General features: G+C 61.1%; 9 protein-coding genes across 9 annotated transcripts; 2 read left to right on the plus strand and 7 right to left on the minus strand.

Annotated features, from left to right (window-relative positions):
* Window positions 1-85: 85 nt before the first annotated feature.
* On the minus strand, window positions 86-2,334 carry RHTO_05451 (COPII-coated vesicle membrane protein; the record flags this gene model as incomplete). The annotated part of the gene is made up of 13 exons (XM_016419112.1): window positions 86-311; window positions 408-477; window positions 541-622; window positions 695-716; window positions 830-1,069; window positions 1,128-1,225; window positions 1,308-1,438; window positions 1,516-1,641; window positions 1,700-1,744; window positions 1,806-1,890; window positions 1,985-2,058; window positions 2,126-2,168; window positions 2,290-2,334. 13 exons carry the CDS (start codon window positions 2,332-2,334, stop codon window positions 86-88), a joined length of 1,287 nt encoding a protein of 428 aa, XP_016270002.1.
* A 694-nt stretch (window positions 2,335-3,028) lies between these two features.
* RHTO_05452 (amino acid transmembrane transporter) lies at window positions 3,029-5,606 on the minus strand (the record flags this gene model as incomplete). The annotated part of the gene is made up of 14 exons (XM_016419113.1): window positions 3,029-3,315; window positions 3,378-3,449; window positions 3,505-3,579; window positions 3,652-3,796; window positions 3,857-4,216; window positions 4,273-4,386; window positions 4,441-4,533; window positions 4,596-4,668; window positions 4,728-4,816; window positions 4,878-4,888; window positions 4,948-4,987; window positions 5,052-5,133; window positions 5,258-5,286; window positions 5,415-5,606. The coding sequence occupies 14 exons, from the start codon at window positions 5,604-5,606 to the stop codon at window positions 3,029-3,031; spliced, it is 1,662 nt and encodes a 553-aa protein (XP_016270003.1).
* A 639-nt stretch (window positions 5,607-6,245) lies between these two features.
* Window positions 6,246-6,829, minus strand: RHTO_05453 (pyridoxamine-phosphate oxidase; the record flags this gene model as incomplete). Its single annotated transcript, XM_016419114.1, has 3 exons — window positions 6,246-6,500; window positions 6,574-6,635; window positions 6,697-6,829. 3 exons carry the CDS (start codon window positions 6,827-6,829, stop codon window positions 6,246-6,248), a joined length of 450 nt encoding a protein of 149 aa, XP_016270004.1.
* Window positions 6,830-8,404: 1,575 nt separating this feature from the next.
* Window positions 8,405-11,561, plus strand: RHTO_05454 (adenosine 3'-phospho 5'-phosphosulfate transporter 1; the record flags this gene model as incomplete). Its single annotated transcript, XM_016419115.1, has 11 exons — window positions 8,405-8,475; window positions 8,552-8,598; window positions 8,660-8,819; window positions 8,882-8,942; window positions 9,001-9,131; window positions 9,189-9,713; window positions 9,776-9,906; window positions 10,027-10,599; window positions 10,657-11,060; window positions 11,120-11,181; window positions 11,237-11,561. The coding sequence occupies 11 exons, from the start codon at window positions 8,405-8,407 to the stop codon at window positions 11,559-11,561; spliced, it is 2,490 nt and encodes an 829-aa protein (XP_016270005.1).
* A 459-nt stretch (window positions 11,562-12,020) lies between these two features.
* On the plus strand, window positions 12,021-17,557 carry RHTO_05455 (ABC transporter; the record flags this gene model as incomplete). The annotated part of the gene is made up of 15 exons (XM_016419116.1): window positions 12,021-12,461; window positions 12,522-12,638; window positions 12,701-13,517; window positions 13,576-13,616; window positions 13,672-14,143; window positions 14,204-14,795; window positions 14,858-14,947; window positions 15,027-15,040; window positions 15,103-15,870; window positions 15,924-16,011; window positions 16,071-16,227; window positions 16,282-16,423; window positions 16,478-17,137; window positions 17,193-17,288; window positions 17,355-17,557. 15 exons carry the CDS (start codon window positions 12,021-12,023, stop codon window positions 17,555-17,557), a joined length of 4,698 nt encoding a protein of 1,565 aa, XP_016270006.1.
* Window positions 17,558-17,663: 106 nt separating this feature from the next.
* RHTO_05456 (mRNA-decapping enzyme subunit 2) lies at window positions 17,664-20,940 on the minus strand (the record flags this gene model as incomplete). Its single annotated transcript, XM_016419117.1, has 6 exons — window positions 17,664-19,395; window positions 19,460-19,608; window positions 19,721-19,921; window positions 19,987-20,085; window positions 20,158-20,374; window positions 20,774-20,940. 6 exons carry the CDS (start codon window positions 20,938-20,940, stop codon window positions 17,664-17,666), a joined length of 2,565 nt encoding a protein of 854 aa, XP_016270007.1.
* Window positions 20,941-21,277: 337 nt separating this feature from the next.
* RHTO_05457 (dienelactone hydrolase family protein) lies at window positions 21,278-22,362 on the minus strand (the record flags this gene model as incomplete). Its single annotated transcript, XM_016419118.1, has 6 exons — window positions 21,278-21,402; window positions 21,462-21,686; window positions 21,768-22,036; window positions 22,094-22,151; window positions 22,221-22,260; window positions 22,324-22,362. The coding sequence occupies 6 exons, from the start codon at window positions 22,360-22,362 to the stop codon at window positions 21,278-21,280; spliced, it is 756 nt and encodes a 251-aa protein (XP_016270008.1).
* Window positions 22,363-22,898: 536 nt separating this feature from the next.
* Window positions 22,899-24,022, minus strand: RHTO_05458 (dienelactone hydrolase family protein; the record flags this gene model as incomplete). Its single annotated transcript, XM_016419119.1, has 6 exons — window positions 22,899-23,017; window positions 23,084-23,305; window positions 23,385-23,638; window positions 23,703-23,760; window positions 23,835-23,886; window positions 23,987-24,022. The coding sequence occupies 6 exons, from the start codon at window positions 24,020-24,022 to the stop codon at window positions 22,899-22,901; spliced, it is 741 nt and encodes a 246-aa protein (XP_016270009.1).
* Window positions 24,023-24,356: 334 nt separating this feature from the next.
* RHTO_05459 (uncharacterized protein) lies at window positions 24,357-25,525 on the minus strand (the record flags this gene model as incomplete). The annotated part of the gene is made up of 2 exons (XM_016419120.1): window positions 24,357-25,427; window positions 25,493-25,525. The coding sequence occupies 2 exons, from the start codon at window positions 25,523-25,525 to the stop codon at window positions 24,357-24,359; spliced, it is 1,104 nt and encodes a 367-aa protein (XP_016270010.1).
* Between the last annotated feature and the right edge of the window lie 275 nt (window positions 25,526-25,800).

A 25,800-nucleotide genomic window follows, 5' to 3' on the forward strand; every position in this document is an offset into this window, starting at 1 on the left:
GTCAATCTGGCAAGGCTCGCCTTTCTTGCCTGGAACGCGTCCTGGGGTATCCAACGATTGCAGAATGCGAGGGTACGGCATCCGATCACAGCATCTTTCCCTGAGCCGACGCGAAGCCCAATCCAGCCTTCGGTCCCGATCCTCCCTCCTTCAGCCGACGACTGCCGGAGTAGACGAAGCTGTCGACGAGGCCTGCGACGGTGAGGATACCGCCGATAATGGCGAGCGTCGACGTGATGAAGTGGGCGAAGGACTGGCGGTCTTCGCGGTGGATGACCTGGAGCGGGCTGATCTCGTAGTTGAAGAAGAGCCTGCGAGCAGCGGCGGAGTCAGCCTTCGCAAATTATACCCAAGCGTAGAGCCTCCTGCGACTCGAGCACGCCTCAGCTGCAGAAGAGGGAGCGTACCCAGGAACGCCCGCGTAGCCGTGCATCGTCTGATGTCCGCCCTGCTTCTCGTTCGCCTTGTTGTTGGTCACTGTCGAGGCAGAACTGTCAGCAAGATGCGTCACCGTAATTTGTGAGAGAAACGGAGACGCACAGTCCCGCTCGTACTGCGTCACCGAATACTGATGCGTGTTCAGCTCGCGGCCGTCGAGGAACTGGAACTTGGTCGAGACGACCTGTAGAGCGAAGCGAAGAAGGAGCGTCAGCAAGCGACCCGAGCATAACGGTAGGGGAATGAGCAGACGTACCTTGAGGAAGTACTGGAACATGCTGCGAGCGACCCCAGCGAGTCAGTCACGAGACAGCAGGGAGTGAGCCATGTCCGTCGGATCGCCAACGCCGCTCAGACGCGATAGCGACACCTGTCGAACGAGCCGACTCACTAGTTCGACTCCTCCGTATGCGCCTTGATCCCATCGAGCGGGTTAACGATCCCTAGCGCCTTCTTGACGTCCTTGGCCTTCTTCCCTCCCATCCCGACAAACTCGTCCTCGGTCTCGCTGCCGAAAGAGAACGAGTGGATCTCGTGCCCAAAGTCGTGCTTCTTGCCGCCCTGGAGGTACGGGACAAGATCGTGGATATGCTGCTGGTTCGTCTGAAAGCTCCGTCCGGGCGAGAGGTGGCTGCGAGGGATGTGTTTCAGCTTACGTACGGCCAGCAACGACGTGAAGCTGGACGCACAAGTTTCCGATAACCTTGTTGACGCGGACCTTGCCGGCGATGTTGCAGCCCTCATCCGCCTGGTCCTTGATCTTCTGCGTCCAGCCCTCAGATACACACTGCAAGTGGGCAAGGGCACACCCCAGGTCAGCAAGCCGCCAGACGCGCAGGCCTGAATGCCCGAGCTTGACGCCGACTCACCTGCTCGACCGAGTCGGGGTTGACGAAGCTCCATCCTCGCCGTACGTACGACTCGCGAACCTCGTCGCAAGTGTTGCAGCAGCCGGGATTGGGGCCGTCGGTAGGTGGTGTGCCGCCATAGCAGGTACCGCCTGTACGCGCCATCTCGAGTTCAGCGCACTTCCTTCTGCCCACGTTCGAAGGAGACGCAGATCAGCACGGAGCGTACAGTATCCCTCTGCCTTTTGCCGCGCAACCCGCTCAGCGTCGCCCGTCAGCTCCTTCCCCTTGATCGCCTCCTCGACGAACGTTCCAGTCGGCGCAATGCGCGTCTTGAAGAGGTCGTGGTGGATGTCTGTGCGGGACTGCATCAGCACTGGAAGCGGAAGGCGCATGGGAGGATGGAGACGGACCATTCTGGTGCTCGCCCGAGATGTCCATGATGTCGACGCTCAAGACTGTTCCGCGAAGCGCATCGTTAGCTCGTGCTTCGATAGAAGTAGAGGAAGTAGGGCGCACGGTAGCACGGCACGCGAGGAAAGCTGATGTTCATATTGACGACGAGCTTCTCCCCTCGTGACCGGTCGACAACGATAGAGGGGTCCTGCGAGCTCAATCGTCAGTCCTGTCGACTAGATCGACGCCTCACTAAGCCTCAATTTGCTGTAGTGTGCGACGCAGAGGAACCGAGAACTGACCATGTGCACTCGTCGATAATCGACAAACTCGTACAGCGTCAAGACGAGAATCAACGACAGGGATACCAGCGTCACTGTGCGCGTCAAAATGGTCAGCGCGGGCTTCAGAGAGTCACGGAGAGCGCAAGGACCGAGACGCACATGCTCCGCCGAAACCCGTCTTGATCTTGACGTCCTCCATCGTCTGTGGAACGCGTACGAGGGTATCAGCTCCCCTGTTCCAGACCCTCCCAGCCGCGACCACTCCTCCTGCGTCCTGCCCGCGGCATGATCAGGAGCGGAGGGCGAACACCCCACAAACGCACCTTTCCAAACGCATCCACCCCCCTGACCGTGAATCTCCGGCCCATCTTGCTACTGCTGGAGCCTGTCGTGCGCTACGGGAGGTCGTCGCGCCCGCCGGAGTTGAGGCGGGTGGGGTTGGACTGATGAGGAGACGCGAGGGTTGAGGAGGAGGGGAGGGCGGATCTGGGGCGAAGAGGCGCTGCTGATCCGGGTAGAGCGACGATGCAGGAGCCTAGCAAGCAGAGCAGGGAGTCCAAGCACGAGAAGTCAAAGTGCGGTCGCCGGACAACCTCCTCCTCGCGAAGTGCCGCGACAGGCGGTCCAGTCTGCTCTTCCTCTCTAGCAACCGTGACGAGCCCTACACGAGACGACGAGAAACAGAGTTTCCTTCGCCCACCTTCGACCGAAGTGATACAAATCTCGAAACGAGGGATAAAGAGGTGAAGGAGGACGACGGACGAGGAGGAGAGGACTGCCAGAAATAACGACCAAGAACCACAAACGAAAACATCGAGAGAGGGGGTTTCATAAACAAGGAGTGGGAGAGGGGCGAGGGAACAACCTGTGCATGATAAAGAGGCGAGAAGAGAGGAGAGTTTGACAGTTGAGGGTGGGGCTGTTGAGGCGCCTCGGGGGGATTTTTGGGGTTTGGGGGTATACGGTAAGCACACGAGAAACTGTGCTTCAACAGAGCGTCAGAGCTAGAGCGGGAACAGCCAGAGAAAGGGGACGCACACTTTTTGCTCCGCTCCGCTCCGCCTACTTGACCTCCTTGAGATCATCATCTCCCGTCAACGCCTTGGGCGTGATCCCCTCCTCCGCCAACACGTTCCTCGGTCCGCGATAAATCTTCCTCCCAATACCGAGGTAGCACAGCGTCGCGATAAATACGACGCCGAGGGTGACGACGGACGCGTAGTTCATGTTTGTCGGGATGACGGGGCGGATGGTAGGGAGTGCGAGGATGACGACGACTGTGCTGACCCATGCGACGCTAACGATACGGATGGCCCAACCGAGGAAGCCGTCGCCCATCGTGAACGGACCTGCGGGACGCAAGCCGGTTCAGCCTCGATTCTCTGCGCCTTGGAGCGAGACTCGGACGTACCAGGCTTGAACATGACCTCCGGGTGGTTCTGGTAGATCATGCGCGCGACGATGGGGATAATGTATGACGTGTCTGTGCGCAGCGAGTGTGAGTTCGTTTGACGCAGGGAAAAGACTGGCGAACGCACCCATAGCCATCGCAGCGAGCGCAAAGATAGCGTTAACCGCAACGTAAGACGCAAACACCAGAAGACCCATCAACGCTATCCCCCCAACACCGCAAAGTCAGCTTCCCATCCCATCTCTGCTGCGGAGAAATGTGGACCCGAACGCACCGGAGATGAACAAGACGAGCCAGACTGCATTGATCGGAATCTGGTTGCGCGCGAGTTTGTGGAAGAAGCCGCGGTCGGGCATGCCTTTGTCGCGGGAGAAAGCGTAGAAGGAGCGGGCGTTGGCATGCGTGGCGGTTGCGACGACCTGCACCAACACTTCGTCAGCAAGCTTCAACCGAGGAAAGGAAGGAGGAGGGGGACGCACCTGGAAGGCGATGAGGCAGATGAAAGCCCAAAGGACGTAGAACAACTTCTCGGGCACATTCCTCCACAGAATCTCGGCCGGCGCGTACCCTGACACACCCAACTCTCCCAAATCCGACAAGTTCCCCGAGCAAAGCACGAAGACGATGTTATAGATCCACCCCGCGACGCCCGTTCCAAGTACGGCGATCCAGATGGCTGCGGGTGCGGCGACGGACGCGCGCTTGACTTCCTCCGAGATGTGGCACGTCGCGTCGTAGTCGGTCATGGTCCATTGGACGGAGAGCAGGCCGAGGAGGAAGGTGAGGCCTTGAGAACTCCAGCCTGAACCGTTGATATTGTGCGTAAAGGTGTACGAGGCCTGCGGGCCGAGGAGAGTAAGCTGCGAGGGAGGTAGACGAGCTGGTGGAGACGCACTGAGTTCTTCTCCTTGGTGCAGACGAGAAGCGAGATGACGACCGCAATGACGGTTCCAATATTGAAGAAGACGAAAGTGCGGGTCATACTCGCGAGCATCCTCGTGCCGAAGGACTGTTCACCCCAATTGAATCAGCACAAGCTTGTAAGGGGAGGGCGGAGACGCACGTTGAGGATCCCGTGGATGATGAGCAAGCCGAGGAAGAGGAGGTAAGTCTGCCATTCGTTGGCGACAAAGTTTCCTCCAGTCGAGAGCGAGACCTGCGCGCTTCCATCGCGTCAGCCTTCGAGAGAAAGGAGAAGCAGAGGAGGGAGCGACGCACAGCAGCGAAGATCATCTGCGCCAATCCAAACTCCGTGGATGCAACACCGGCAACCTGGCCGAGCAAGTTGAGCCTGTCGCATCCTCGCGTCAGCTTCCGTGGACGGCATTGAAAGGGGGGAGAGAGACGCACCATCCGACGGACCAGCCCATAAAGGCGCGTTGCCGCTTCGGGACGAGGTAGACGGAGGCCGAGTAGAGACCGCCGTTCGTAGGGTAGGCCTGCGTGCGTGAGCGGTCAGAGTGGGGGTTAGGAGGAAAGGGGTGACGATGCTAGGCGCACCGAGACGAGTTCTGCGCGCGAGGAAGGCGTTAGCGAGAGCGGAGGGGGTAGGAAGGAAGAGCGGACGCACCAGCGATCGAGGTTCCCAGGCAGAAGTTGAAGCAAGCGCCCTGCGTGCGTTCCCTCATCAGCTGCTGGAACACAGAAGAAGCTGCGGTAGGCGAAGCAACGCACGATGAACCAGCACCAGACGACACTCGCGGGCCCGCCGAGGGTGAAGGGGGTGTTGAAGGTGGTGACTACCGAGGAGGCGACACTGTGCGAGTGAGCGCATGTCAATCGGACGTCCAGCTCTCGAGAATGCCGCCCACTGAAGAGGATCGCCGGAACGGAGCTTCTTCCTCGACACCGGACATCGAGAGGTGGAAGCGAGAACTCACCCCATGATACTCATTGCGAACGAGATGGTCTGCGAGCCGCTACGAGTCCACAGTCAGCTCGCATCCCTTGCACGCGGAAGACTGCCCGGCAGCGATGGTGCGGACGACCCGAAGCAGCAACCTCCTCGTCCTGCTCCACGAAAGCCCCCGGACGCACACTGAGGTTTGTAAACTCTCGCCTGAACTCCTGCTTGTACCCTAGCCGTGCCAAGATGGCCTCATCTGAGCCGGCGGTGCTGCTCGAGTCGCCATCGCCCGGGTGGACGCCGTTTGTCGCGGGCGGCGACGAGGTGGTGAAGGTTGGGTGGGGCGAGTCTTTGAGCTCGCTGTCCGAGATGGAGGACGGCATGGGTGGTTCGCTCAGTGCGAGTGAGTGGGTGAGAGCGAGTGAGGGTGTGTGCTTGGCGCTGCTCGTCGTTCGAGTTGGCCGGGGTGTTGAGCGGGGTGTTGGAGCGGGTGTGCTGTCGGTGCTCGCTGGGTGAGTTGGCGCGTTGGCGAGGGTGAGCGTGTCCAGTTGCGCCGTACGAACGAAAGCGGGGTTGCGTACGAGCGAGTGCGGAGCGAGCGAGCGAGAAAAACAGCAACCCTCGTCCGTCGGGCACATCGCCGCAACGATTTCACATCGACCTCGTTCTATCTGCCAGCGAGCTCTGCGTGCCACATTCGAGGAGCCAGTCAGAGAGAACGGATCTGCACAGTCGGGACGACTCTCGACACCGGACAGAGCTCGATCCAGTCCGACAGACGATCGAAGCGAAGGGTGCAATGCAGTCGTGCCAGTACGCTGTTGCATGCGGCACGACGAGATTGGTACATACAACATGGCGGGAAGGGCTGCGAGGCGGTAAGGAGGGTGAGAGCCAGTCGAGGCAAAGGAAAGGGGACTCTGGTTCGGAAGCAACTCACCTTCGACCCGCTCTTCTCGCGTCTACTCCGCCCTCCTCCTCCTTCTGTCTCCCTCTTCCTCCAAGCAGACCCCGTCAAACCGCTAAACCATCCTCGATCCAGCCTCCTTCTCCCCCTCCTTCTCCTTCCCCCCAAACCTCACCGGATGCTCCTTGAAGTACTCGAACGGCGTATGCGTATCCGGCTTCACGCCGTGCACCTCTCCTTCTGCCGCAGGAGTTGGAGCGGGGGCAGGACCAGCGATTGGGACGCCGGTGGAGGAGTACGAGACGTAGCGTCTTTCGGAGGGGGTGAGGGTGAAGAATGAGGCGGTGTGTTGGTCTACCCATCTTCGGACCTGCACCGCGTCGAGTCTCGAATTGGTCAGCGAGTACTGTGAGGCATCGAGGCGAGGGAAGGAGGGGGCGAACAGGCATGAAGCAGTGCTCCTGCTCTCCATAGTCATAAAACAGCACGCCATACGCCGCGATTCCTGCACCCACTCAGCCCCGATCAGCTCCCCTTCCCACACACACACTAGAGCCGAGACGCACCGGCTGAAAGCGCGAAAGTAGCGATCTGGCCTGCGCGGGAGAGCGGAGTCGGGGCAAAGTGTTGGGGGAGTTGGGAGGGCGGGACGGGCGGTGGGACGATTTTGGGCGGTGGGGCGTTGCCGCGCGGTGGCATGGCGGGCGGAGTGAGTTGGAGGTTGAGGGAGAGGAGGGAGGAGAGCGAGGTTGGAGGAGACCAGCGACTCGCTCCCGCTCTGGGCTGAGTCTGAGCTTGCCAAGCTACCTTTGTACAGTAGGAGAACCGCTCTACCCATGCACGAGCCGTCTCGCGCGGTCGTCTCGCCTCTCCGCCTCCCCCTCGGTTCTCATCGCTTTTCGGGGCCAACTCCTCAGAGGCGGTACTCTGAGTCGCAGACTTGGCTCAGCAGAAACATGGAGAATGTACAAGCTGAAGGCATGGAGCGGGATCAGGCATCTCGAGCTGGAATGGCGGGAAACGGGCATCATCGTGCGTTCGAGGCTGCCCGCGCCGTCGTCCAGTGACGAAGGTGGACATTCGACTCGCCAGGAAAGGCGATGAGACGATTTCGGGTTGCGTCAGAGACGGAGGAGCCTTTCCAGCCACGAGGCAGAATGGGCAGCGAACTCGCATCTCCCCTCCAGAAGCCCTCTCCCTTCGCCCTCGTCGGTCCTTTGTTCTTACGCTTCTAATCGCCGGTCACACGTTCTAGACGACAGTACGACCGCCTCAATCTGCCGCCGAACAACGCGGACCGCCCGGAGATTCCGCTTAACTCTCCCTTTCGTCCCTCGTCCTGGCGCCTTGCGGCTCTTCTGTCTGGACTCTTGAGGCTCCGCCTTCCCCTTCCTTCGTCCAGACTCCTCGCTTCTTTCGAACGTCTCGCCTGTTGCACGGGGCGGCACCGAGCCAAGGCGGCCTTGACTTGCGACGACCACAGCCGGTGCGCTCGCCGTCTTCTCTTCGCATCTCACGCCCACGCATGTTGGCTGACACTCGCATACTGTGCAGCCTTGCTCCGTCGCGCCGTCTCTTCCCTCGCCTCGTCGCCATCCATCCCGCCGACGCGCGTCTTGCTGCGCAAATCCCGCCATGCGTCCTCACCATCTCGCCATCTCAAAGCCGGGTCCTCTCGTCCATCTCAACCGCCTTCGCCCTTCTCTTTCACTTCCTGCGCTGCCCTCCTCGCCTGCTCACCAAGGCTTTCGTCCGCCGCACCGAGCGCAGGCGCCGCGTCTTTTGTTCGGCCGAGAACCCCGCTCGTCTTGCTGCGAAGTTCTCCTTCTGCGGCGGCATCTCTTGAGGACTCAGCAGCACAACCAGGGACGCGACTTGACGACTGCTTCTCGACGCCGTGCTCGCTCACGAAGCCTTCATCTTGCTCCGACTGTCTCTCATCTTCGTCTCGCCGCTCGAGCAGCTGCGCGCGGCGGCGACTTCTACCAGATTAGACGACGCCAAGACTTTGCCGCGCAGCCTCCGCCCGGGAAGGAGCGCGGGCCGGCACAGCAGCTTTCGCAACGCGCTGTTCTCCTGCCTTCACTCGCTTCCCTCCTCCAACCGTCGCTCTTTCCTGCTTTTGCTGCTTAGCTCACTTCCTTCGCTCGCTTCAACATATCGCCAGCGCCCAACTCGCTTCAAACGCCTCAGCCGCGACAGACGCGACCTCCCTGGACTTTCCTTCGCCGCGCCTTCTCCTCCTCCCCTCACCTCCCGCCCGCGCAGCGCAAGATGGCGGAACGCAGCGGGACGAAGCGCGTTAGCCTGGTGCTGCATGCAGCCGGACTCATCTCCATCTACTCGTGCGTCCTGCTTTCTCCTCCTACCTATCTCGCCAAGACAGCGCACTGATCCCTTTCACCGAGGGGGCCGATACAGGCTCTACGGCGTTTTGCAGGAGAAGATCATGAAGAATTCGACGTACGGTACGCTCAGCCAGCCAAACTCAAGCTTCTTTGCATCGCTAACGCTCCTCCCGCTGCGCAGGCCCGAACAACGAGCATTTCACCTCTTCCTCCCTCCTCATCGTCTTCAACCGCCTCTTCTCCATCGCTGTTGGGCTGGGGATCTTGCTGTGGAAGACGAGGCAGCAGCCGGAACATGGCGGCTTCTCGCAGCGACTGCGACCTGCGAGTCCTTACTACGCGTGCGTCGTCGCTTCTCCTGACTTCCTTGAGTGGATGGGATGCTGATGTGAACTTGACGCAGATACGCGAGTGTCGCGCTGGCGAACTTTGCAAGCACGACTTGCCAGTACCAAGCTCTTCGCGTGCGTCCGGCTCTGTTCCGACCACCGTTCCTCCGCTGACCTCGATGGATCGACACAGTACGTCAGCTACACGACGCAAAGTCTCGCCAAGACGTCCAAGATGATCCCGGTTCTCGTTGTTGGCGCGTGTATCTACCGCAAGAGCTATTTGACGAGGGAATGGGTGGCTGGAGGCGTCATTCTCGCAGGGTGGGTCGCCCCGGACCATGTCCGAGTCGTTCAGCAGGTACTGACGCGAGGCGACAGCTGCGCGACGTACCTCTTCTCCTCCCCTCCTACGCCTCACGGCCACGCCGCTCCGTCCGCGACAAGCGCAGACACCTGGGACGGCCTCATCGGCGCCGCCTACCTTCTCGGATACCTCTTCTTCGACGGACTCGTCTCCTCCACGCAAGAAGCCGTCTTCGGCAAGAACCCGTCCTCGTCCGACCCCTTCGGTCCTGAATCGCCCGTCCTCGACCAGATGATCTACACGAACGTCTTTGCCGCCCTCATCGCCATCGCCGCATCTGTCGCTTCGACCGCTACCGGCTCGTTTTGGCCCAACCTCGAACTCCTCCTCACGTCGGCGAGGCTGCTCTGGGACGTCTGCGTATTCTCGGCCGCCAGCGCAGTCGGCTTGATCGTACTCCTCAACACGATCGCCTCGTTTGGCGCCCTCACCTCGTCGCTCATCATGACGATCCGGCAGTTTCTCTCGATCCTGATCAACGCCGCCGCCTTCAATAACTTTTCGAGTGTCTCGCTGGTCGGCTGGGTCGGCGTCTTCTGGTACGCTGGCTGCGTTTCTCCTCCTGCACATAGATCGTTCGCTGACAGGCTGTCTCACGCAGGGTCGCTTCGGGCATCTGGATCAAGATCAACAAGAGCTACGATCCTCCGAAGCAGCCCAAGGTCGTCTTCGACGTCGGCGACGACACCGAAGAGTCGCGCGGCATGCTTGAGAAGGAGATTGCCTCGCCAAGTGTGTCGCCCGACCCGCACGTTGCTGACGTCCGCCCGAATCGAGCGAAGCAGAGTGAGCCTCTTATTTCCCTTCTCGCGACGTAGTTCGCAACAAAACGCTGACGACGGCGTTGAGCAGTCGTCATGCAGTACATCGTGCCCCTCGCCATTCCCGTCTTCGTCGCCATCCTGCTCGCCCCGTTCTTCTCGTCTTCGAGCATCGCCTTCGACAAGCCTTTCGATCCTGCGACTTTAAGGACTGTCGGCACGGATTTGCCGGTCTCCATGGGCTCGGTCGCTGCACCCGTGACCGAGGGCCAGCTTGGCGACGACCAGCCTCTCGCGGACGACGACGGTATGGCTGGATCCGAGCTGGACGCACTCACTTCGCCGACGAACGACCTGCCCGATATAATTACCTCAGCTGACGCCGGCGATTCTGCTAACGAGCTCACCTCGCCGGAAAAGGCGGAGGAGGACGCCTTGAACTCGGCCGAAGCTTCCGAAGCAGCCGAGCTCGCCGTCGCCGTCGAAGGCGGAAGCTGGGACAGTCAGCTACACGATGCAATGAGCGCTGCATGCAAGAACGAGCTGGTCACCATCCCGTACCAGACGACGATCCGCACCGCCTTCGCTTCTTTCCCTCGCTCCGGCAACTCATACCTTCGGTCGCTCATTGAGCGCGCGACAGGGTACCAGACGAGCTCCGTCTGTATGTTTGACCTCTCCGCTCGGCTGTTGTCGTGCTGACATCGACCTTTTGCCGCAGACTGCGACCGCGGCCTCGAGCGTACCTTCCACGGCGAGTGCAATCACCGCCTAAACTTCTTCGTCAAGACGCACTTCCCCGCGCTCCCGCCTGTCATCTCGCCGCAAAACACGGCGCTCGTCAACTACTACAAGCAGTTCGACTCCGCTGTTCACGTCGTCCGCAACCCGCTCGATGCGGTCGCAAGCTGGTGGCACTTACGCCACGCTCCTCCGACAGCGGAGGGCTACCAGAACCACGAAGCGAAGGTCGAGCTACCGGGCGGCAAGTTCGGTGAGGCTCAGCGAGACGACATCATCGACCTTGCGAAGCGCTGGCGCCGACACACGACTTACTGGCAGCAGGCGCCGCTCCTCACCCATACCCTTCGCTACGAGGACTTGAAGGCGCAGCCTATCCCGAATGTGCGCACCCGTCCACTCACATCCGTTCACGCAGCGAAGCTGACAGCTTTCGTTCGCAGATGATGAGCTTGCTCTCGTTCCTCCTCCCCGATGACGACCTGCCGCCTCTCGGAGACATTGCGTGCGTCATCTACCTGATATGCGTGAGCGGAAGATGCTGACCTTCGCTCACCCAGGTGTATCGCCGAAAACCACGAGAATCTCCAGGCTTACCACTCGCGGCGTTCGTCCGACTTCGCGCAGTGGGACAGCTACGAGTCCTCACTGCGCCAAGAAATCCTCGACATCGTTCGACGACCTTTCTGCGCGTTCGGATATCGCCGCATTCTCCTTGACGCGAAGGGCGACTTGCCTGACGTCCAGGAGGCTATGGATGGGTGCGGTTTCCTTGACCTCTCAACGTCTCTCTCGCTGACCTTTACGTGGCCCAGCTACTGCGACTTGGGCATGGCGGACCCGGACTACGACGAGACGAGAGAATCTTGGGGCAAGGGTGACTAAGTCGCCGGCACACTTGCAGCGCTCGAGCCACGCGCACGTCGCTATACCCATTATCCTGTGCTGCAGCTCGCATAGCGTCGTTCTCGTTCTACCCTGCGCAGTCCTCGTAGAGGCGTAGAGGCCGCCTCACACGGCCTTCTCAATTTGCGTCGACCTCGTCCGTTGAGCTAGTTCGTGTTGCACGGAAGCTGTCTGTTCTTCGGTCGCCTCCCAACGCAGCGTGTGCCGCTCGTCAGCGACCTTAGGCTGCGCCCAGCTCCGTCAACCGCGAGAAACTTTCGCCTTTCGCTCGCTTTCGCTCCACCTTACGCGCCAACTCTTCTTTTGCTAAGCTACTGTCATCTGCTCTAGCGCTGAAGGACCTCATCGCCTATCCTCCCTGGATCCAGGGAGAATTCCGTCATCTCCCCGCTTGCTCACTCTGGCTTGACCGCGACCTCACGGCACAGCTCTCCCTTGATGCTCGTGCTAGGCGTTTCGGTTGCTGCTCTCAGGCTCACAACGCCTACAAGACCCGCCCTTCACCCTGCCCTCGCTCTCGCTCCTCATCTCCTCCTCGCTCTCTCGATCATCTCCTCGATCGCCTGGATCGCGTGGGTGCACGTTCGGGCGGCGCGAAGACGAGACGCGGCGCATGCGACGGTCAGCAATGGCACGGCGGGCTCGCTTGCGGAGCGGCAGCCTCTGCTGAACGGCGAGGACGACTCGGTGCGAAGTGGGGTGAAGTTGGGAGGAGAGGACAGCGAGGGCCCGACAGGCTGGGAGCTCTTGCTGGGCATCGCAAAGGTCTTGGTCGCAGTGGCGCTGGTCGGCGTGACCGTCGGAAAGTTGCTGGGCGTGGAGGACGGCTCGAAAACGCGGTGGACGAGGGTTTTCGAAGGTGGAATGATCGCTGTGCCCGTGGGTGCTCTCCCAGACGACCTTACTCTCAGAAGAGGCTCATGCTCAACGTATCCGCAGGCCTACGTCGTCGTGATGAGCGCCGCGATCATCGCCGACAATCGACTCACGCAACTTGTTCGCATCCAGCAGGCTGCAGTGAGCAGCGGACTCGTGCTGTTCTCGGCAGCCGTCTTCGTTCGTCCCCTGTATCCACGCAAGCTTGATCCAGTGGACCAGCTGACGCATGACATCTGCAGGTTTGGCCTTTCCTCTTCTTCGACCACCCTACCCTTACAGCAGCATGGCGACTGGGCTTTGTCCAAGCAGCACTGGCGACAACCCTCTGCCTCATCATGCTTGCGACGCCTACACGATACCAACCTCGACTCACCGGCGCACCGCCAAATCCTGCTCAGGCTGCTTCACCCCTCTCGCGCCTCTTCTTCTCCTTCCTCGAGTCGCGCATGGTCCGATACTACGCCGCGACCTCTAGTCGACTCGATCGCTTCCTACGACTTGACTACACCGCCAAAGACTTTGCGTCCTACGTCCCTCCGCTTTCGGACATATTGCACTCCGACTACGTTCTGCGCCGCTTCCGCTGGACGGGCGACCCGGTCAGCAGTCGCGACGACGACGAAGATGGCGAGCAAGAGGAGCCTGCACCCCGCACGGGCGAGATCCTCCAGTTCGCCATGGAGAACAAGAAGGACTTGCTCATCATCGTCGCCTTTGCGTCCTCCTGGATCGGCTGGATCTTCGTTACGCCCCTCTCGATGAACCTCCTTCTCCGATACGTCCAGCAATCCGAGTCGCCACCGTTCGGCCTCTCGCCTTACCTCTTCGTCGTGCTGATCCTCGTTGCGCCAATCGCCTCGTCGGTCAGCTACCAGTCCGCCCTATACCGACTCGCGCTACTCGGTCTACGACTACGGGCGGTGCTCGGTCACGCCATCTACGCCAAGCTCCTGCGTATCAAGGCGGGTGGTGGAAGCGAGAAGCACGCGGAGAAGGGGAAGCCGTCAAAACAGACGAGCGGTGCGGGTGGCAGTGAAGCGGTCGGACGCGTCAACAGTGAGCCGACCACGCAAGTGCTGTATGATCTGCCTCTCACCTCGATCTTCCCTCGCAGATCTCGTCGGCACCGACATTGACGGGATCACTTCTTCCCTCGTGCGTTCTCACCATCACCCTTCCCGCGGTGTGACATTGACGCAGTATGAGACAGGCATCCGCCCTCCAACTTCTCGGCGTCCTTCCAAAGTTGGTCGTCTCCCTCGTCTTCCTGTACTTCCTCCTCGGCTGGTCCGCCTTCGTCGCTCTCGGTTCCATCGTCCTCTTCGCACCCATCTCCAACGTTGTCAGTCGCCGCTATGGCGCTGTGCAGGAAGAGATCATGCAGGCCACGGACAAACGGATCACGCTCGTTCAGGAGCTGCTCAACTCGATCCGCACACTTAAGATGTTCGCGTGGGAGAAACCGAGCATGAAGCGCATTGGCGAAGCGAGGGACATGGAGCTTGGGCGCATCACGAAGCGTGCCAAGGTGTACGGCGGCATGATGTTCCTGTCGACGGGAGTTCCTGCCGTTGTCACCCTCAGCACGTTCGGCGCCTACATCTTCCTCCAGCACCAGTCGCTTACCGCCTCGACCGCCTTCACCGCCATGAGCCTGTTTGGACTCTTGCGCGAAGCCGTCAGTGCGTCCTGAACCTCAGTCCTGAATCTCGGAGAGCAGCTCGCTCACACACTCTCCGCAGTCTCCGCCACCTATCTCCTCTCGGCCTTCATGCGCGCGCGCGTCTCGCTCGGACGAATCACGCGTTTCATCCAGGACACCGAAGAGCTCGACGAACGTGCGCGTACCTTCGTCGACTCACCCTCCGCCGGCTCCTCTACAGCTATCAACGGCGACGCAACAGACGAGGCCGGTATCGCCATCGAAGCCGACTCTATTTTCCGCTTCTCTCGCTACGACGATGCCGCTTTCACGCTCACGCTGACCGGCGACGGCGGTTCGACCCTCCGCTTCCCTCGCGGGAAGACCACGATTATCGCTGGCGACGTCGGCAGCGGCAAGAGCGCCTTGCTTCTCGCCTTACTCGGCGAGCTCCACGTCGTCAGCGGAGGCGTCCAGCTCCGCTCGCCACACAGGGACAGCGTGCCCAAGCTGTCGTTCGCTGCGCAGAGTCCCTGGCTGCAGGACACGTCCGTTCGCCAGAATATCCTCTTTGGCGAGGAGTATGACGACGAGCGGTACCGCGAAACGATCTTCGCCTGCGCTCTTGAAGACGATCTGGAGGCTCTACCGGAGGGCGACGAGACTCGCGTCGGTGAGCGAGGACTCTCCATGTCCGGGTGCGTCCCTCATTCCGCTTGTACTTCGGCGAGAGCTGAGCGATTGCGTCTCCCAGCGGGCAAAAGCAGCGCATCGCCCTCGCTCGAGCCATCTACGCCCGCAGCGACATCGTCTTGCTTGATGATGTCCTTTCAGCCCTCGACAGGTATGTGCGCAACCCGCCGCCAGTGCGCAACCCACCGTCAGTTCTAACAGACTGCTGACGCACTCCGCGACCTTCGCAGCAATATGGTTCAGCGTCAGAACGCTCCTCTCGCTTTTCTCGACAACTTGTGCTGACATGGTCTCACCGTTTGCCAGACGTCGTCGAGCACTGCCTCGATGGACCGCTTCTCGAAAATCGCACCGTCGTGCTCGTCACGCATTTCACGAGTCTCTGCGTCCGCAAGCTGCAGAGGTGTGCACTCGTCGTCGAATTGCACGACGGCAAGGTGACGAAGGCCGCAGCACCGTCGACACAGCTCGAAGCGAAGTCGAACGGCATGACTCGGTCATCCTCGTCGACGTCTTTGCGGAGCGAGCGGTCCAATCCGTCGAAGGGCAGCAAGAACGGCTTCCACGCTGCGGAAGTCAAGCACGGACGCGGCGTCGACGAGAACCGGATCGACTCGTCCGGTGAAGGGACCGACATCTCGTGGACGGTCTACCGCAAGTACGCCGCAGCAATGGGCGGACTCAAGTTCTGGATTCCTTACGCCGTCGTCAACATCGTCGCACACGTCTTTATGCTGGGCCAGGGCTGGTTCGTCGGGCGGTGGGTCGGGGCGCCGGATCGCGACGTTCGCGCGGCTCGCTACTTCTCGCTCTACGCCGGCATACAGATTGTCGCCTCCGTCTCCCTTACCGCCATGTACCTCCTGCTCATCTGGGGTGGCATTCGAGCGTCCCGCCTGATGCACCGTCGTCTCACCGACCGGATCTTCGCAGCACCCTTCCGTTGGTGGGATCGGACGCCTGTCTCGCACGCCATCAACCGGTTCTCGAAGGACACCGAGGTCCTCGACACCGAGCAGGTGGAGAATTTGAGCCCAGTGCTCGACTATGGCTGCCAAGTCCTGTTCGTCGCCGGTAAGTCCGCCTTTCGTGCTGGAAGTCAGGCGGCGCTGACACGTGCCGTACAGTCGTGATCTGCGTCGCCCTTCCCGTCTTCTTGCTTCCGGCGGCAATCATCAGCGCCGTGTTCTTCTGCATCGGCCGCCTCTACGTCCGGTTCGTTCTCCTTCCTAATTCCCTACCGACGCAAGCTCACATGGCGAGCTGCTTCTCAGGAACGCGCTTGCCGCACGCAAGGAGGTCGCCGCGGCACGCGCGCCGTTGTTCTCGACGCTGGGCGACTCGACCTCCGGCGTCACGACCATCCGGGCTTTCGGTCGACAAGAACATTTCGCGCGCCAATACAAGGAGCAGACGGATACGTACAACCAGGTGCGTCCTCCACAGCAACGCAGACCGTTTCTCCGCTCATCCTCTCGCTGCCAGGTGCAACTATACGCCGAGGGACTTGATCGATGGCTTGAAGAGCGGTCCGACATGGTTGGCGCGACCGTCTCTTTCATCGTCGGCTTGCTCTGCCTCTCGTCAGGCTTGAGCTCTGGAGTGACCGGCTTCTTGATTTCCACCGGTGCGTCACTCCCTTTCGCTCGAGCGCTCACGTCTGACCGTAAAAGTTCTGCAGGCCTCGAGTTCACGTCGCGCATCCTCTACGTCGTACGAGCCGTCAACAAGAACGAGCTCAGCCTGAACTCGGTCCAGCGCATCATCCAGTACAGTACCGAGGTCGAAACAGAAGAACCGGCGTCCGACAAGAAGGATCCGCCTGCGCACTGGCCGGACTCGGGCGCCATCGAGTTCAAGAGTTTCTCGGCCAAATACTCCGAGGGGGGCAATGACGTTCTGCGTGAACTCTCGCTGTCTATCAAGAGCGGCGAGAAAATCGGAATAGTCGGGCCTTCGGGCTGCGGCAAGTCGACCCTCTCGCTCGCACTCCTCAGGTTCATTCTCACGTCGAAGGGCTCCATCGAGGTCGACGGGCGCCGTCTGTCAGATACCAACCTCCAGGCAATTCGGTCCCGCTTCACCCTCGTCCCGCAAGATCCGACCTTATTCTCTGGCACGCTGCGCTCGAATCTCGATCCGAATGGCGAGCATGACGATGCCACGTTGTGGAACGCCATCAAGCGTAGCGGGCTCGCAAGGGCGGGCAACGGCGATGGCTTGTCGCTCGACACGCCCGTAGCGAGTTCCGGCAGCAACTTCTCGCAGGGACAGAGGCAGCTGATTGGTTTGGCGCGGGCTTTGGTGCGGAATTCGAGGGTCATCGTGATGGACGAAGCCAGTGCGTCCGTTTTCACGCACCCGACTCGCCTACGCTGACTGACTTTGTGTCGCAGCCGCAAGTCTCGACAACGAGTCAGACGAGCTCGTACAGCGCGTTGTCCGCGAAGAGTTCAGAGGCTGCACGAACTTGACGGTGGCGCATCGCTTGGGTGAGCTCTGGAGCCAACACCGTAACGCGCTTTCACAGTATATGCTGACGCCATTCACCGCTGCAGAAACAATCATCGACTTTGATCGCGTGCTCGTGCTTCGCGGGGGAAAGGTTGTCGAGTTTGACGCGCCTGCAGCCCTCCTCGACAAGCGAGACGGCGCTTTCAGGGAGATGGTCGAAGCGACGGGCAACTTTAACGAGCTGAAGCGCAAGGCGCAGAAGGGGAAGGCGAAAGGAGGGAGCGGATCGAAAGGAGCTTGCTCATAGACGCTGGTCGGCAGAAGAAGGAGAACAGCAATAGGAGCTTCCGGTTTTCGTCCGAGCAGGCGCAGTGTCCGGTGGTAACTGGCTTTGCAGCTGACGAGCCGCCAAACTACGCCCGCGAGTTGAACAGTCCGAGCAGCTGCCCTACGTTTCCCCGACCTGCTCCTGCCGGCTGAGGCTGCACCGGTGCCTGAGGTATAAGCTGCTGCGGAACGACTTGCTGTGGGATGGCTGGCGGAGGCTGAGAGGCGAAGGCGAGAGGGATTGGCTGCTGTGCGGCATGAGGCGGAAGGTAGGATGGCTGCTGTAGAGGCAGGGTGGTGTACGCGGGGTGCTGTGGAGGGTAGGGAGCGTGGAGAGGGTGGCCGACAAACGCCGCGGGCCCCGAGACCTGCGGCAGATGAACGCCTGCGGGGTAAGGTTGACTGGCGGCGAAATGAGGAAGTGGAGGCGGCAGCATTGGCGGCGTCGCGTACGGCTGGGTAGGAAGGGAGTGAGTTGGGTAAGGCGGAGGCGCATGCGTAAATGCGGGGTGTTGCTGAGATGAGGGAGCAGGCTGGATGAGGGGAAGCGAAGGAGTAGGCTCGGGCTGCTTGCTGGGCGGCTTGTTGAGAATGGAGAGCAGGCTACCTTTGCTGGTTGGAGGTTGCGCATGCTTGGGCGGTTGGGGCGGCGGCGGAGGCTGAGATGAGGCGGGAGGCGTAGGCAGGGGCCAGCCGTTGTGGTCGAGCGCCTGTCGGGCGGCTGGCGCATCGCTCGACGGTCCGGTATTCGGACGGAATAAACGCTCGACGTCCTCCGGCGTACTCCTGTATCCGCTACTGCTCGCGCCGTTCGGAAAGCTCGAAGACTGCTCCAGCTCGAGATCCGCTTTTCGGGGTGGACTCTTCGCGGCGACGGTCAGCAGTGCGCGCAGGAGTGCGTCGTGCTTCTCCTTGCGCTGCGACTCCTCGAGTTCGGTGACGGTGATCGGCGCTCGAGGAGGGTGTGAGAGCGTCTCAGGTGGCGGCTGGGCGGAGAAGAGCAGAGACGCGTGGGCGGTGAGCGGGGAAGCGTGGTGGTGGTGTTGCGAACGAGCGTGATGAGGATTTTGCGGAGATTGTAAGTGGACGTGCTGCTGCGAAGGGTACGCCTGAGCCTGCTGATGCTGGAAGGCAGGGTGCGAAGTCGAAGCGAGCGGAGGCAGAGGCGATGGAGAGGCGAGCGCCATTCCTTCGAGCATCCCGACGAGATTGCCCTGAGAGTGAGAGTCTTGCGACGGTTGCGCGGGCGGAGGAGGCGTTGCGCCTTGGCCGCTGAAAAGCTCGAGTAGCCGAGCCTGCTGGTTGTTCGACGACTTCGGTTTGGGCTGGACGAAGGATTGCTGTCGTTCGTAAGCGACGTGAGGCGGGGTCGCCGTGATAGGAGAATTGACGGATCCAGACGAGGCGTAAGCAGGCTGGGTTGTCGGGACAGGGAGGGGGCGCAAGGGAGGGGTGTGGTCGTTCTCGAAGGCGAAGTGTGGCTGGGGCGGTTGCAGAGGCGGGAGAGGTGGCGGGTCGGTCTGCGGAGGCGAGCCAAAGAACAGCGCCTCGAGCGCCTGGGTTCCCTGCTGCGTCGTTTCCCACGCCTGCCGCCGTGTGCCCTCAGCGACGCCATCGTCCTCGTCCGTCGTCACTTCTTCCTCTTCGGTACTCGTCTCCAAGTCGCTGTCGACCCAGGGCTTGAGCACGCGGCCGCCGACGAGGATCGGAGATCGGGTAGGAGCGGGCAGGGACGGCGGAGAGAAGGGCGCAGGCGAGTCGGCGGGGCGGACAGGGATGATCTTCGGCTTGTTGCGGTCGATCCAGAGCTTCAGGTGTCTGCGCAAGAGCCGGAGTCAGCCCCCATCGCCGGTTGTGCAGAGTTCGGTTCGTGCTGACGCACGAGATGAACGGCGTCACCATGTAAAACTTCGCTTGCTTTCCGTTCGCCAGCTCGCCTTTCGTCCGCGCTGACGAGTCCTTCTTCTTGCCACCCGAGTTGGCATCCTTGCTCCAGGTTGGAAGGTCGGACAGGCGGAACCAGTCGATTTTCTGTGAAGGGTAGCGACGTCAGTCGGGTGAGTCCATCGATCTGCGGGTCGTCGAGGCAGCGAGCACTACCCATTAAGAGAGCGATACGCCGACGGGGTGATCGCAAACTCACCGAGATCTCCTTCCTCGTCCTCGTCTCGAACTGCGTCAACTCGCTGACCCCTGGCACAAAGTATAGCCGGATCTTCTGCTCCCTGATGACGAGCTCGACGTAGTACGGATGCCGCTCTTGTCCTTCCGGCTCTTCGTAGGAAGGGTCGAGTTGCTCGGGCGGGAAGTAGGGCGTCAAATCGAAGCCGGTCTCTTCGAGGACCTACAGCAGCGACCGAGGGCGTCAGAGTTGGTGAACATTCGCGAGCAAAGGGAAGCGCGACGCACTTCTCGGACCGCACACATCGCTTCCGGTTCCTGCTTGTTGATTTTCCCTCGCGGGAACGACCACGCCGAACCCTTCGTCCATCCCTTCACAAGTAGAACCTGTCGGTACAGCGCGAGCAGCGTCAGCCCAAATGGTGAGCGAGACGCGAGAAAGGGCGAAAGCTGGCGCACCTTGTCCCACCACTCATTGATCAGTACCGCTCCGCAAACCGGTACCCGCTCCTTATACTTCATGAAAGACTCCCAGATCGTCTGATGTTGCGGAACGAGGTCGTGAAGAAGGGGGCAAGACTCGAACATGAGGAGCGAGAATGCCTTGAGGGAGTAGGAGGGGAGAAGGGACGGGTTTGAGGCGGTTGGTCGGATGAAGTCTTCGTAATACCAATGTCTGTGTCGAAGGTGGAGAGGAGGAGGGCGCAGCGAATGTCAGTGTTCGTTCCGAATGCTGGGAGAGAGGCTGGGCCGCGCAGAATCGACATTGAAGACGCAGCTCGCTCTGTTCAGCGCCAGTACCGCTCTTTTGCGCCCTTGAGCACCTACGCACGCGCTGGGAACGACGTTGACCTCCTTGACATCACCCCACATGCTCCTCAAACCGCAGAGTCGAGCACCGCCGCAAGCGACGCCAAGGGTTCGCCCAGAGCAAGCTAGACTCCCGTACTCCTCGTTCAACCTGTTTGCACCCTCGCCGCGTACGACGCTCGTCCGACCGCGCCATCCGGCTGAACCCCTCGGCACGCCCAGCACATTCGTCCTCCTCCAAGTCCCGCAAGAAGATCAGACTCACGCTTGCTCGATCTGAAAGCACACCCTGTCCATACTCTCGAGCTCCTCCTGCGGCAGGTTGACGATGAACCGGGCGGCGAGGTCATCGAGGACCTGTTCGAGCTGGAGCGAGGCGAAGGAGGACTGGTGGATGCCGCTTGATGGCGGAGGATGCAGTGCGTGTGACATGGCGCCACGTCAGGCAGCAAGAGCGCGCAAAGTCGAGCGAGATGTGTCAGGTTGAGCGAAAGCGGTGGGCGAACAAGGGGACGCGACCCTCTCCCGCGACGACACGCTCGCCTGACGCTTTGTGGGTTGCTATGCCGCTTGAAGGACTGCCCAATGCAGCGGATCGCCGCGCTGCAGTTCTCGGAACCCTCCACCCTCTTCCTGCTCCCCTCTCGCTTCCTCATCAGTCGGAACGCATCGTCAACGAAGACTCGCATCCGAAGGGCTCTACAAAGCTTGCACTGACATTCAAAGGGTTCTAGAGGCACGCTATGATTGGCCGAAGACTCAGCTCCGCTTACTCGTGCATGAACCGCTCCTTCAGCCAAGCGACGGTCTTGTCAAACGCGTCGTCGGCCGCCTTGCGCTCCTGCGGGTTGTTCGGGTCGCACCTGTTCGCCGAGCCGTGACCGCCGTCGAAGTCTGTCGCGGACTGCTGGTCAGAGGAAGGCAGGCGGGACGATAGAGGACGTGGACCGCACCCGCATGAACATGCTTGGGGTTGTTCTTGGTGATCTCCTTCGCCAGCTCCTGCTTGTCCCTGGTGAAGACAAAGTCCTGGAGCATGTGCAGCCAGAGGAACTCGACAGTCGAAGCGTTGAGGGCGTGCAAGTCGTCCGGGACATCGAGGAGAGACGGGTGCGCAACGGCACCCGCGGAGAGGACTGGCGGCGACGAGATGCAGAGGTCGACGACGCATCGGGCGCCTGGGAAAGAGGAGAGGGTGCGGAGTGCAAACAGGATCAATCGTATTCCTCGCGCCGGGCGAAACGAGCGGGCAAGCGCACCGAAGCAGTACCCAATCGCCGCAAACTCCGTGACGCCCTTCTCCCTCAACCCCTTGATGACCTCGTCAACAGCAGGCGCCGTAACATCCTGTCCGTGCCGCGACAACCACTCGCCGAGTCGCTTCTTCTTCTCCTCTGCCGGGAGAGTCAGGTTCGTGCGAGGGACGGGGTCGTCAAAGAGGTAGTCGGGCATGTACACTGCGACGGGGACCTTCGAGGCGAACGCGTCGGCAATGAGCTGGCCGTTCGGAAGCTCGACGCCGAAGATGCTGTTCACAAGACTCGTCAATCGCTTACTCGCCCTGGCCCGTTTCGCCGGGACGTACTCGGTGAGGATTAGGAAAGCCTTCGTCTTGTCATAGTCACCTTGCGGACGGGAGACGTCTGCAGGTAGCGTACGAGTTTAGCGAAAGGACCCGGAGGAAAGGAATTGCTGCGCTCAAGTTTTGATACCGTTGACGTCCTCGAATGTCCCAACAGGCGTTCCTTCGTGCTACAAGCCAACGAGCGTCGTCAGCACGAGAAACGGGGCGCAGGGTAAACGACAGCGACGCACGACGTAGCCCGAGGAGCAGCACGCAGAGAGTCCGGTCATTGCGCAGGTCGAGGAGGGCAGACTTTAAGGAAGGCAAGAGAAAAAAGGTGTGAGGTTTGAGAGAGCAGCCAGGAAGCTGAACGACGAGAGTTGGCGCGGTCGGGGACGACGGCGGAGCGGCGGAGGAGAGAAGGATGCGGGGAGGAGGCCATCTTTGGGCGTTGTACGTAGGAGCTGCTGCTGGTGGAGGGATTCGTCGGGCCGACGTGCGCAGCAACGTGTAGAGTACGGTCGCGCAGCGGTGGGTGCTCTGAAGAGGAGAGGAGAGAGCGTGCGAAGCGAAGCGAGGAGGGGCGAGGGCGGCGGGCTGTCGTGAAGTCTTGCGAGCTGGCCAGTGAGCTGCTGAGCTTTGCCTCCCCACCACAAGCCAGCGACACCTCGAGATGCGTGAGCACCATATAACGCAGCAGAGTCGACGAGGTGCAGCCAACTCTCTTCACCGCGCTCTTCACGGCTCGTCAGGCTTGAACTTCTCTTTTTGCATCATATATGACGCCGTCACGCGTCTACGCTTCGGCAGGAGCGTCTGAAGGCGTCTAGAGGTGAGCCTTGATGAAGTTGACCGACTCCTCGAACGCCTTGTCGGCGTCGGCGCGCTGCTTGGGGTCGTCGGGCGAGCCGCGGATGGCGAAGCCGTGTCCGGCACCGGGGAAGTCTGTGAGCGAACGAAGGTGAGCGTCCCTCATCCCTGAGAGGAATGCGGATGGGAAGGGGAACGCACCGACATGCTTGTGCTTGTCATTGCCCGAGGTGATCTGCTTAGTCTCCTTCTGCCTCTCCTGGTTGTGCATCATCGAGTCCTCGCCCGCATTGAGCCAGAGGAAGTGGACGTTCGACTTGTTGAGCATCTCGATGTCGGCAGGGTACTGCAGGAGCGAGGGATGCGCGACGACGCCGACCTTGATGATCGAGTCCTTGACGAGGTCGGTGACGTACCGGGCGCCTGCAGGGGGCGAATGGGCGGGGCGGAGACAAGCGGACGAATGAGCGGAAGTGGGAAACGAGTTCAGCGGGCGACGCACCGAAGCAGTAGCCGATCGCAGCAAACTTCTGAACACCCTGCTCCTTGAGGTGGTTGATGACCTTGTCGAGAGGAGGACGGGTCACGTCCTGGCCGTGCTTTCCGAGCCACTCCATCAACTGGACCTTGCCCGAGCCGAGGTCCGCAGCGGAGATGGCGTCGCCGTTGAGGTAGTCGGGCATGTAAACTGCGATGCCGTTGTCGGCGAACGAGTCGGCGAGGAGCTGGCCATTGGGCAGGTTGGTGCCGAAGATGCTGCAAGGCGAAGAGCGGATCAGCGTTTGAGGAAATCGGCTGCCAGGCGAGCACTCGTACGTACTCGGTGAGGAAGAGCAATGCCTTGGTCTTATCGTAGTCGCCCTTGGGGAGGCTGATGTCTGCGAGTTGACCGAATCGGAGGGTGAGCGGGCGAGTTGACCGGCAACACGGCCACAAGAGAGCGCAGACGCACAAGTGGAGACACCGTTGATGTCCTGGGTCTTGCCAGAGGGAGTTCCCTCGTGCTGCACGCCGGCGACACACGCGTGTGAGCTCATTGCAGGGAGGCCACGGTGTGGGGACGAGGCTGGTCGAGGGGCGGAGAGAGGAGCTACGGGTGCGCACCTTGAAGCCAGAGACGCAGCAGGACCCGAGAGACATGGTATAGAGCGAGCTGGAGAGCGTTGGAGGCGTGTGCGGGCGAGGAAAGCGAAGGGAAGAGTCGGCGGCCGCGAAGTGGTTAAGTGGAGGCATGACCGAACATCCGAGATCCGAGATGTCGCCGCTCAACATCGTTGCAAAGGCGCAGGCGCACAGGTTGACAACATGCTCGTCGCCGTGGCGAGCGGAGCATGCCCCGCCTCGCCCGCTACTCTGCCGCACTTCGCTCGGCCTTCAAAGCCCGCCGACGCTGCTCGACCTTGTACACCTTCACCATCTTGCCTGTGACCTGCACTCCAACGCGTACGGCGAGCTCAAGAATGCGCGACATGCCCTAGAAGTTGATGCCAGGAGGAGGGGACGAATCGGATCGAAGGGAGAAGTCGCAGACGATCTCTTCGAGACCGGGCGGTCGCATGGTGTAATCGGCGAGGAGCATGAGGAAGTCGTCCGTTGCGACCGTCTCTGTGCGGCAGACGAGGCGTTCGAGACGGCGGAGGGAGGAGAGGTTGGGGAGGATCGACTTGAGCGGCAGGCGATCTCCGAGCGTCAAGGTGAACAGGTTGTGCAGCTGGTGATCCGCGGGAAGTGTAGGACGGGCACTCTGAGTCGAGTGCAGCGTGAGGTGCTGCAGGGCGAGCTGATTCGGTAGAGCTTGGATTGCCGCCGCGACACTTCCGCCGTATCGGTGCACGTGGAGAGACAACTCTGCCAACGAGGTGCAGGCTTGCAGAAGTCGCAGGTACATTGGTTGGTAAGGTTCTGGGCTGTCGATGTCCAAGTAGGCGATCCGATCCATTCTGAGCGGCTGCGTTTGCAGAGGCTTGACCATCGTGAAGTCAGGCCGCTGCCAGTAAAGGTCGATGACCTGCAGGCGCAGGAATCGCAGCTGAGGATAGTGGCGAAGCTGATGGATTGTCTCCGGAAGGCGAGCCATCTGTGCGCCAGAGAGGCAGTCGTGCAGTATGATGCGTTCAAGAGCTGGCAAGCCGCCGGCTTCTCCGCCTTCCAGCACCACAGGCCAAAGGCTCTTGGCCATGTAGCAAATCTGGAGTTGGCGCAAGTTGACGAGAGCGGCGAGGAGGTGGCGAAAAAGCTCGATGCCCGCCTCAAACCCGCCATGGCCGTACCCGCTAATCTCGACCGCCAAGACGACGCCGGCGAGTTCGGGACAGCATACAACGGCGCTGTGGAGTCGATGAAGGCGCTGGACGGACCGTATGCGCACTGCGCTGAATGCGCGTCGGCGAGCGAAAGGCAGGAAACGTTGCGAGACGAGGCCGAGATACGGTCCCTCCGTGCTCTTGCGGACGAGCTCGCAGATGGTAGAGAAGAGCTCGGTAGGGAGGTTGGTGAGATAGTCGCTGCCGGGCAACGAGTTCGAGGGAGTCGCGTCGAGCGAGGTCTGCGACCGCGACGATCAGCTTCCCGAAAGAGGCCTCGAGAAGCCGTCACAAGGGTCCGACTCACTTGTTCAGCCGTTGTGTACCCATCGCTCTCCATCTTGACAGTTCCCACGGGCGCGAGGAGCTGCTGCGGGAGGTCGAGGGTCAGCCAATTGATGAAGCCCGAGAGCGGCGCGCGGAGGGAACGCACCGTGCTGAAGCACACGGCGTGCAGAAGATACGAGTCCTAGCAGTGTCAGAGCAGCTTGAGCGCAGCAGTCTGAGCGAGAGCAGCGGAAGAGCGGTGAGCGGACGGAAGACAACCTACTCAGAGCAGGAGACGGTTCGACAGTGAGCTCTCGCACGGGGCAAGTCCTGCCATACTTTGACCGC

This window comes from Rhodotorula toruloides (assembly GCF_000320785.1).
Source record: "Rhodotorula toruloides NP11 unplaced genomic scaffold Scaffold33, whole genome shotgun sequence".
Taxonomy (NCBI): domain Eukaryota; kingdom Fungi; phylum Basidiomycota; class Microbotryomycetes; order Sporidiobolales; family Sporidiobolaceae; genus Rhodotorula; species Rhodotorula toruloides.